This window comes from Oncorhynchus clarkii, unplaced genomic scaffold, assembly GCF_045791955.1.
Source record: "Oncorhynchus clarkii lewisi isolate Uvic-CL-2024 unplaced genomic scaffold, UVic_Ocla_1.0 unplaced_contig_12942_pilon_pilon, whole genome shotgun sequence".
Lineage (NCBI taxonomy): Eukaryota > Metazoa > Chordata > Actinopteri > Salmoniformes > Salmonidae > Oncorhynchus > Oncorhynchus clarkii.
The window spans coordinates 1-11,927 of NW_027259107.1; the positions used below are offsets into that span (position 1 = coordinate 1).

An 11,927-nucleotide genomic window follows, 5' to 3' on the forward strand; every position below is an offset into this window, starting at 1 on the left:
AGAAATTGCTGCCTAAATAAATGCTTCAGAGTTCAAGTAACAGACACATCTCAACATCAACTATTCAGAGGAGACTGGGTGAATCAGGCCTCTATGGTCAAATTGCTGCAAAGAAACCACTACTAAAGGACACCAATAAGAAGAGACTGGCTTGGGCCAGAACACGAGCAAATCAAATCAATGGACATTAGACTGGTGAAAATCTGTCTTTTGGTCTAATGAGTCCAAATGTGAGAAGACAACCGTGTCTTTGGGGGCGCAGAGTAGGTGAACTGATGATCTACGCATGTGTAGTTCTCACCGTGAAGCATGGAGGAGGTGGTGTGGGAGTGCTTTGCTGGTGACACTGTCTGTGATAGATTTAGAATTCAATGCACTCTTAACCAGCATGACTACCACAGCATTCTGCAGCAATACGCCATTCCATCTGGTTTGTCCTTAGTGGGACTATCATTTGTTTTCAATAGGACAATGACCCAACACATATGTGGGAACTCATTCAAGACTGTTGGAAAAGCATTCCAGGTGAAGCTGGTTGAGAGAAAGAATGCCAAAAGTGTGCAAAGCTGTCATCAAGGCAAAGGGTGGCTACTTTGAAGAATCTAAAATACAAAATATATTTTGATTTGTTTAACACTTTTTTGGTTACTACATGATTCCATATGTGTTATTTCATAGATTTGTCTTCACTATTGTTCTCTAATGTAGAAAGTAGTAAAAACACAGAAAAACCCTTGAATGAGTAAGTCTCCAAATGTTTGATTGCTACTGTATATCTAACTCAATAAGTTTCAGGGTTTAGAGGTCAGGTTCCTCAGAAGACTCCAGTCTCCGAGAGGGTTAGGGGTCAGGTTCCTCAGAAGACATCAGCCGCAGAGAGGGTTAGGGGTCAGGTTCCTCAGAAGACGCCAGCCGCAGAGAGGGTTAGGGGTCAGGTTCCTCAGAAGACGCCAGCCTCAGTGAGTAGTGTATTGGCCTCCAGCAGCATTCCCTTGGCGTAGACCCGTATGGTGTAGAACATAGTGAGGAAGTCCTGTGTGCTGAACAGAGTGTCTGCCAGGGCGAAGCCCAGTGTGGAGGGGATGAATCCTCTGCCGTACTCCACCATCCACGTCCCAGCACTCCACTGGACCGACGTCGCCTCGCCTACCGTGTGGACTATCGTGTCACCTGTCAACACACACACCTGTCAACACACACCTGATACAGAAGATGCTACAATGTAGGCCCACTCCACATAACTAGAAGGTAGGCTAGTTTACTTTGACATGTTAGTAATTTAGAGCCACTTACAGTAGTGAGTAATTTAGCAGACTCGCTGATCCAGAGCCACTACAGTAGTGAGTCATTTAGCAGACTCGCTGATCCAGAGCCACTACAGTAGTGAGTCATTTAACAGACTCGCTGATCCAGAGCCACTACAGTAGTGAGTCATTTAACAGACTCGCTGATCCAGAGCCACTACAGTAGTGAGTCATTTAGCAGACTCTCTGATCCAGAGCCACTACAGTAGTGAGTCATTTAACAGACTCTCTTATCCAGAGACACTTACAGTAGTGAGTCATTTAACAGACTCTCTTATCCAGAGACACTTACAGTAGTGAGTCATTTAACAGACTCTCTTATCCAGAGCCACTTACAAGAGCAATTAGGATTAAGTGCCTTGCTCAAGGGAACATCGGCAGATGTTTCACCTAGTCGGCTCAGAGACTTTTAGTTACTGACCATACATTGCCAGCAGCATACCACCCTGCATACCACTGCTGGCTTGCTTCTGAAGATAAGCAGGGTTGGTCCTGGTCAGTTCCTGGATGGGAGACCAGTTGCTGCTGGAAGTGGTGTTGGAGGGCCAGTAGGAGGCACTCCCAATGCCCCAGGGCAGTGATTGGGGACACTGCCCTGTGTAGGGTGCTGTTTTTCGGATGGGACGTTAAATGGGTATTATGACCCTCTGAGGCCATTAAAGATCCCATGGCACTTATCATAAGAGTAGGGGTGTTAACCCCGGTGTCCTGTCTAAATTCCCAATCTGGCCCTCAAACCATCACGGTCACCTAATAATGCTCAGTTTACAAATCCCCCTGTAACTATTCCCCAGGTCGTTGCTGCAAATTAGAACATGTTCTCAGTCAACTTACCTGGTAAAATAACAGATAAATAAATACGCTCTTAACCACGAGGCTACCTACCTCACTGACCTGTGTTTTACCTGGGTAGAACAGCTGTAGTGTCTAAATTTATACATTTAAATATAGAATTTAATAGGATCTCTGTGGTCTTACCTGGATAGTACATTTCACTCTTAGTTGATCCCTCCTTCCACTGCCTGAAGGTCCCAGAGATGATGGTGTCTGATATTTCAGCCCAGTAACGACCTTAAAAGAATTTCAACAAGTTAATAACAAAAACAAAACAGGAGGCACGGAGAGATACGATGGAGGATAGAAGACATTAAGAATGAGGAAAGACTGATGATGTGACCCAAATGGCACCCTATTCCCCTCATAGGGCACTACTTATAGGGTGGCAGGTAGACTAGTGGTTACAGAGTTGGGCCAGTAACCAGCAGGTAGACTAGTGGTTAGAGAGTGGGGCCAGTAACCAGCAGGTAGCCTAGTGGTTAGAGAGTTGGGCCAGTAACCAGCAGGTAGACTAGTGGTTAGAGCATTGGGCCAGTAACCAGCAGGTAGACTAGTGGTTAGAGCATTGGGCCAGTAACCAGCAGGTAGACTAGTGGTTAGAGCGTTGGGCCAGTAACCAGCAGGTAGACTAGTGGTTAGAGCGTTGGGCCAGTAACCAGCAGGTAGACTAGTGGTTAGAGCGTTGGGCCAGTAACCAGCAGGTAGACTAGTGGTTAGAGCATTGGGCCAGTAACCAGCAGGTAGACTAGTGGTTAGAGCGTTGGGCCAGTAACCAGCAGGTAGACTAGTGGTTAGAAGCAGGTGGTTACAGAGCCACATCACTGCCTGGTATTGCAATTTCTCGCATCTAACCGTAAGATGCTACAGAGGGTGGTGCGATTGACCCCCCCCCCCCCATTTGTTTTTACACAGCTGCTACTCACTGTGTGAGGGTGGCCCAATACATCACTGGGGCCAAGCTTCCTGCCACCCAGGACCTGTATACTAGGCAGTGTCAGAGGAAAGCCCAAACAATTGTCAGACTCTAGTCACCTAAATTATAGACTGTTTTCTCTGCTACCGCATGACAAGATGTACCGGAGCGCCAAGTCTAGGACCAAAAGGCTCCTTAGCAGGTTCTACATCCAAACCATAAGACTGCTGAAGAATTAATCAAATGACCACCCAGACTATTCAAATTGACCCCCCCCCCCCCCCCCATTTGTTTTTACACAGCTGCTACTCACTGTTTATTTTCTATGCATAGTCACTTTACCCCCACCTACATGTACAAATTACCTTGACAAACCTGTACCTCCCCACATTGACTCGGTACCCCCTGTATATAGCCTCCACATTGACTCGGTACCCCCGTATATAGCCTCCACATTGACTCGGTACCCCCTGTATATAGCCTCCACATTGACTCGGTACCCCCTGTATATAGCCTCCACATTGACTCGGTACCCCCTGTATATAGCCTCCACATTGACTCGGTACCCCCTGTATATAGCCTCCACATTGACTCGGTACCCCCTGTATATAGCCTCCACATTGACTCGGTACCTCCTGTATATAACCTCAACATTGACTCGGTACCGGTACCCCCTGTATATAGACTCCACATTGACTCTGTACCGGTACCCCCTGTATATAGCCTCCACATTGACTCGGTACCGTAACACCCTGTATATAACCTCCACATTGACTCGGTACCGGTACCCCCTGTATATAGCCTCCACATTGACTCTGTACCGTAACACCCTGTATATAGCCTCGGTACCGTAACACCCTGTATATAGTCTCCACATTGACTCTGTACCGGTACCCCCTGTATATAGCCTCCACATTGACTGTGTACCGTAATACCCTGTATATAGCCTCCACATTGACTCGGTACCGGTACCCCCTGTATATAGACTCCACATTGACTCGGTACCGGTACCCCCTGTATATAGCCTCCACATTGACTCTGTACCGTAACACCCTGTATATAGCCTCCACATTGACTCGGTACCGTAACACCCTGTATATAGCCTCCACAATGACTATGTACCGTAACACCCTGTATATAGCCTCCACATTGACCCTGTACTGTAACACCCTGTATATAGCCTCCACATTGACTCTGTACCGTAACACCCTGTATATAGCCTCCACATTGACTCTGTACCGTAATACCCTGTATATAGCCTCCACATTGACTCTGTACCGTAACACCCTGTATATAGCCTCCACATTGACTCTGTACCGTAACACCCTGTATATAGCCTCCACATTGACTCTGTACCGTAACACCCTGTATATAGCCTCCACATTGACTCGGTACCGTAACACCCTGTATATAGCCTCCACATTGACTCTGTACCGGAACACCCTGTATATAGCCTCGTTATTGTGTTACATTTGTATTCTTTTTTACTTTAGTTTATTTGGTAAATATCTTCATAACACTTTCTTGAACTGCGTTGTTGGTTAAGGGTAAGTAATTGTAAGTAATTTCACTATAAGTTGTATTTGGCACATGTGACAAATGAAGTTTGATTTGACCTACCATACTACTATGGCTGAACCTGTAAAACAACACATTACACTGCACCTATTGTTAATTTCACCTTTATTTAACCAGGTAGTCTAGTTGAGAACAAGTTCTCATTTACAACTGCCACCTGGCCAAGATAAGCAGTGCGACAGAAACAACAGAGTTACACATGGAGTAAACAAACATACAGTCAATATTACAATACAATAATAAATAAAATATAAATAATAAAATACCTATCATACTAGTATGGCTAACCCTGTAAAACAACACATTACACTGCACCTATGCAGTGTGTGGGGTGGCAGGTAGCCTAGTGGTTAGAGAGTTGGGCTAGTCTAGACTCAATTCTCTGTATACAGTGCCTTGCGAAAGTATTCGGCTCCCTTGAACTTTGCGACCTTTTGCCACATTTCAGGCTTCAAACAAAGATATAAAACTGTATTTTTTGTGAAGAATCAACAACAAGTGGGACACAATCATGAAGTGGAACGACATTTATTGGATATTTCAAACTTTTTTAACAAATCAAAAACTGAAAAATTGGGCGTGCAAAATTATTCAGCCCCCTTAAGTTAATACTTTGTAGCGTCACCTTTTGCTGCGATTACAGCTTTAAGTCGCTTGGGGTATGTCTCTATCAGTTTTGCACATCGAGAGACTGACATTTTTTCCCATTCCTCCTTGCAAAACAGCTCGAGCTCAGTGAGGTTGGATGGAGAGCATTTGTGAACAGCAGTTTTCAGTTCTTTCCACAGATTCTCGATTGGATTCAGGTCTGGACTTTGACTTGGCCATTCTAACACCTGGATATGTTTATTTTTGAACCATTCCATTGTAGATTTTGCTTTATGTTTTGGATCATTGTCTTGTTGGAAGACAAATCTCCGTCCCAGTCTCAGGTCTTTTGCAGACTCCATCAGGTTTTCTTCCAGAATGGTCCTGTATTTGGCTCCATCCATCTTCCCATCAATTTTAACCATCTTCCCTGTCCCTGCTGAAGAAAAGCAGGCCCAAACCATGATGCTGCCACCACCATGTTTGACAGTGGGGATGGTGTGTTCAGCTGTGTTGCTTTTACGCCAAACATAACGTTTTGCATTGTTGCCAAAAAGTTCAATTTTGGTTTCATCTGACCAGAGCACCTTCTTCCACATGTTTGGTGTGTCTCCCAGGTGGCTTGTGGCAACCTTTAAACAACACTTTTTATGGATATCTTTAAGAAATGGCTTTCTTCTTGCCACTTCCATAAAGGCCAGATTTGTGCAATATACGACTGATTGTTGTCCTATGGACAGAGTCTCCCACCTCAGCTGTAGATCTCTGCAGTTCATCCAGAGTGATCATGGGCGTCTTGGCTGCATCTCTGATCAGTCTTCTCCTTGTATGAGCTGAAAGTTTAGAGGGACGGCCAGGTCTTGGTAGATTTGCAGTGGTCTGATACTCCTTCCATTTCAATATTATCGCTTGCACAGTGCTCCTTGGGATGTTTAAAGCTTGGGAAATCTTTTTGTATCCAAATCCGGCTTTAAACTTCTTCACAACAGTATCTCGGACCTGCCTGGTGTGTTCCTTGTTCTTCATGATGCTCTCTGCGCTTCTAACGGACCTCTGAGACTATCACAGTGCAGGTGCATTTATACGAAGACTTAATTACACACAGGTGGATTGTATTTATCATCATTAGTCATTTAGGTCAACATTGGATCATTCAGAGATCCTCACTGAACTTCTGGAGAGAGTTTGCTGCACTGAAAGTAAAGGGGCTGAATAATTTTGCACGCCCAATTTTTCAGTTTTTGATTTGTTAAAAAAGTTTGAATTATCCAATAAATGTCGTTCCACTTCATGATTGTGTCCCACTTGTTGTTGATTCTTCACAAAAAAATACAGTTTTATATCTTTATGTTTGAAGCCTGAAATGTGGCAAAAGGTCGCAAAGTTCAAGGGGGCCGAATACTTTCGCAAGGTTCTGTACATCAACAATGTTGCTCTTGCTGCGGGTGAATCTCTGATCCACCTCTACGCAGACGACACCATTCTGTATACTTCCGGCCCTTCTTTAGACACTGTGTTAACAAACCTCCAAACAAGCTTCAATGCCATACAACACTCCTTCTGTGGCCTCTAACTGCTCTTAAATGCTAGTAAAACTAAACGCATGCTTTTCAACCGTTTGCTGCCTAAACCTGCCCGCCCGAATAGCATCACCACCCTGGACGGTTCCGACCTAGAATATGTGGACAACTACAAATACCTAGGTGTAACATCTCCAATCCAAAATCAAATCCAGAATTGGCTTCCTATTTCGCAACAAAGCCTCCTACACTCACGCCGCCAAACTTACCCTAGTAGAACTGACTATCCTACCGATCCTCAACTTCGGCAATGTCACCTACAAAATAGCTTTCAACACTCTACTCAGCAAACTGGATGCAGTCTATCACAGGCCCATCCGTTTTGTTACCAAAGCCCCTTATAACACCCACCACTGCGACCTGTATGCTCTAGTCGGCTGGCCCTCGCTACATATTCGTCGCCAGACCCACTGGCTCCAGGTCATCTATAAGTCTATGCTAGGTAAAGCTCTGCCTTATCTCAGCTCACTGGTCACGGTAGCAGCACCCACCCGTAGCACACGTTCCAGCAGGTATAGCTCACTGGTCACCCCCAAAGCCAACACCTCCTTTGGCCGCCTTTCCTTCCAGTTCTCTGCTGCCAGTGACTGGAACGAATTGCAAAAAAAAAAAAAATTTGTCGAAGCTGGAGACTTATATTTCCCTCACTAACTTTAAACATCAACTATCTGAGCAGCTAACCGATCACTGCAGCTGTACATAGTCCATCTGTAAATAGCGTACCCAATCTACTTACCTCATCCCCATATTGTTTTTATGTACTTTTCTGCTCTTTTACACACCAGTATTTCTACTTGCACATCATCATCTGATCATCTGTCACTCCAGTGTTAATCTGCTAAATTGTAATTCTTCGCTACTATGGCCTATTTATTGCCTTACCTCCTCATGCCATTTGCACACACTGTATATAGACTTTCTTTTTTCTACTGTGTCATTGACTTGTTTATTGTGTTATTGGCTTGTTTATTCCATGTGTAACTCTGTGTTGTTGTCTGTTCACACTGCTTTGCTTTATCTTGGCCAGGTCGCAGATGTAAATGAGAACTTGTTCTCAACTAGCCTACCTGGTTAAATAAAGGTGACATAAAAATAACTAAAAAAATAACTGAAAGGTTGCAAAATCAAATCCCCGAGCTGACAAGGTACAAATCAGTCGTTCTGCCCCTGAACAGGCAGTTAACTCACAGTTCCCAGGCCGTCATTGAAAATAAGAATTTGTTCTTAACTGACTTGCCTGGTTAAATAAAGGTTGCATAAACATGACAATACATGTTTTACTTATGACCAGGGCCCATAGAGGCCGTGTGTGAACCCAGAGTGATCCTGACCTGAGTGTCCTCCGGTGTCCACGGCGGTGCCGAACAGCAGGACGTACTCGGTGAGGGAGGCGTGGAGCAGACACATGGACCCCATCCAGCCGCCTGCGTTGACAAACACCCACTGCAGGTCCTCGTCCGGCAGGATGTGACCCGGGTACTTCCTCCGCAGCTCCACCACCACCTTGGAGAACGCCTGGTCGTGGTCCTGACCTGGAGGAGACAACATCATCAACAACACACAACGCCTGGTCGTGGTCCTGGCCTGGAGGAGACAACATCATCAACAACACACAATGCCTGGTCGAGGTCCTGGCCTGGAGGAGACAACATCATCAACACAGTTGTTTTGTCCTGGCCTCAAAACCACATGTAGAGCAGTGATAAATCAGTATTACCAGACATGAGAAAAAAACAACTATGGAATGGTAGAGGTTTCTTGTCAACAGCAGTAAACTATACCTCATGTCTAGCATGTCCCTGACCTCACTCTTATCATCGATGAACCCTCCCATTTTAAAAAGATAGCATGCTGATGTTAGCTTGCAAGAGCTCTCACTCACCTCTCTCAACTGCTAATCCACCTCCTTCTAGTCAAAACCATCTGGCTAGCAGGGTCATGTGGCTAACTAGATCTAGAAGGCCAGCATAATACAATTACAGCTAGCTACATGCTTGGGTCTAATACTACAGCCAGTTGCTGACCTGGCATAGCCAATCAACTAAGCTAGCTAGTTAACTTGTGGGTTATTGAAGCAATAAGACATCAGGAGGTGTGGTAAATGGCCAATATACCACGGCTAAGGGCTGTTCTTACGCACAAGGAGTGCCTGGACACAGCCCTTACCTGTGGTATATTGGCCATATACCACAAACCCGAGGTGCCTTATTGCTATTTTAAACTGGTTACCAACATAATTAGAACAGTAAAAATACATGTTTTGTCATACCTGTGGTATATGGTCTGATATACCACAGGCTTTCAGCCAATCAGCATGCAGGGCTCGAACCACCCTGTTTATAATATTTAAATGGCTAAGGGCTCGATCCAGGCACTCTGCATTGCATCGTGCAAGGAACAGCCATTAGTCGTGGTATATTGGCCATATACCACACCTCCTCATGCCTTAAATGTTTAATTATACAAGGGTTGGGTCTAATCCTGAATGCTGATTGGTTAAAACCACATTACAGGCAGAGTCTATTCCACAAGTTACCACCGGCTAAATCTATGATGTTAAAATGCCTATTTACTCTGTTCCATCCGACTGTACAATCCACTCTCATCAGCCCAGCCAGGCAATTTATAAACTTGATCTCCACTATAAAAAGCATCTAGACATTATCTCACATTAAGCTTTCAACCACAGAGATTTGTATTAACCTGTCTGTCTCTCCGATATTTGCAACTTTGTTTCAATATTCAAATTTGATCTCCAGCTCCAAATTTGATCTCCCATTAATGAATGTGGCTGGGGTGGACGAGACAGAGAGGCAGCCGAAATCATGAATCAGCTGGCATCATTTGTATGGATGTGGATGTATACAAATACATTTGTATTGAAAAAAGGTGCAGTTAGTTTGCAGTCTTTCCAGCTTCAGTTTAAAGTGATTGTGTTGACTGTGTTGTTGGCTAGCTCCTCTGAACAACAGTGTCCTGAGGAGTGAGCAAATTTTCTATCCCAGGCGAAATAGTGCCTCATTGGCTCATTGTTATGGATGTATCCAAATACATGTCACTTGAAAACAGCTTAAACAAATGCAGCTACTTCACTGTTATTCTGGCTTGTTGACGTGACCAAGTTAGCCGTAGTTGGCTAGCTAGCGATACGAACGTTGCCAGCCAGTATGGCAATGGAATATTTAGACTGAACGACTGGGTCACGTCCATAGATACAGAACCAATAGACTGAACGACTGGGTCACGTCCATAGATACAGAACCAATAGACTGAACGACTGGGTCACGTCCATAGATACAGAACCAATAGACTGAACGACTGGGACACGTCCATAGATACAGAACCAATAGACTGAACGACTGGGTCGGGTCCATAGATACAGAACCAATAGACTGAACGACTGGGTCGGGTCCATAGATACAGAACCAATAGACTGAACGACTGGGTCACGTCCATAGATACAGAACCAATAGACTGAACGACTGGGTCGGGTCCATAGATACAGAACCAATAGACTGAACGACTGGGTCGGGTCCATAGAGACAGAACAACAAGACTGAACAACTGGGTCGTGTCCATAGATACAGAACCAATAGACTGAACGACTGGGTCGGGTCCATAGATACAGAGAAACAAGACTGAACGACTGGGACATGTCCATAGATACAGAACCAATAGACTGAACGACTGGGTCGGGTCCATAGATACAGAACCAATAGACTGAACGACTGGGTCGTGTCCATAGAGACAGAACAACAAGACTGAACGACTGGGACATGTCCATAGATACAGAACCAATAGACTGAACGACTGGGTCGTCTTTTTCACCGAACCGATTTAACTTTCGACCAGCCGGGTTTGGTAACAACCTTAGCATTGTGTCGGGACTATATTTTGTGGAAGGATGAAATAGTATGAATAAATTCATCAAACTAAAGTTTAATGAAAATATGTATTTGAATATGTTGGTAACCCGTTGTATAAAAGGCTTAGATGGCATCATCACTTAATTTCACTAGTCTTTCTCGTGATGTTAAGCTAACCATCACACATATCCATTTAATGATTATCTGGAGCGTATTCATTACGCAGATTATGTTGGAAAACGTTTCTTAAACGGAGAGAACTATCTGAATTTGTCCAATAGAAACTATCGTGTGCTGTTTGCTTCCTTGTAAATCTTCCGTAATGAATGCTCCCCTGACTAGCCAACTATCCATTTACCTGCGTATCGCTTGGCCAGTACAGCAACATCTTCCTTTGTGAAGACATAGTGCTTGTTGGCCATCCACTGCCGCAAGTACATCACTATCAACACAGACACTCCAGCCAGCACGATTAACTTTAACACTTTAGTTGTCCAAGACATGGCTGAGATTGAGTAGTAGAACACCACGACCAGAGAAACAGACAAGAGCTGCAGCGAAGACAGACGGAAGTTATGCGAAGGCACCCATAGAGATAGATACATGACTCGTATGTGTCATCATCGCGTCTGAGACGGCATGGGCAGCGCCATTGAGTTTATCTCCAGTTTGAAGTAGTCAATTTTCTCCCAAATGATTGGCTGATTCCTCATGATGACCTTATTGGACATGACTTCAACCGGGTCGCCAGGAGGGATCAGCCAATGAAGTTGGAAGTCCCACCCAGTTGACGACATGAAACTGGTGAAAGCCCGGAATGGCGCTGCCCATGCTATAGCAGGCTTTTGGCCACTAGAGACCTCTATCATTCTCAATGGGGGAGGCGCCTTAACGTTCCCCTCTGTACTCCCCCCAAGATAGAACGGTTTCTATCAACGAGCAGAAGAGGAATATCTGTACATTGTTACAACACTGTGTGTGTGTATATATATGTATATACATATGACATTTGTAATGTCTTTATTGTTTTGAAACTTCTGTATGTGTAATACATACAAACTATTTACATTGCCAGGAATCAGAAACAAACAAATCATAATCATTATTAATACAAGTTTTAATTGCCTTTTTGTTTTTCATTTTAGTTAAAGTGGTGCCATATTGTTTAAATTCATTTATAAAGTGAAAAAAGTTAGGTTTTGAATTAGTCCATTTGCATTTTTGAATATGAAATGTACCTAATATTATTAGCAGTTGAATT

The 11,927-nt window shown here is 44.2% G+C and overlaps 1 protein-coding gene across 1 annotated transcript; it reads right to left on the reverse strand.

Moving 5' to 3' along the window:
• Positions 1-163: 163 nt before the first annotated feature.
• LOC139399521 (sigma non-opioid intracellular receptor 1) lies at positions 164-11,308 on the reverse strand (the record flags this gene model as incomplete). The annotated part of the gene is given in 4 exon segments (XM_071144920.1): positions 164-1,170; positions 2,283-2,375; positions 8,132-8,332; positions 11,025-11,308. Coding segments are annotated over 4 exon segments (771 nt in total). The 5' UTR covers positions 11,272-11,308.
• Positions 11,309-11,927: the final 619 nt, after the last annotated feature.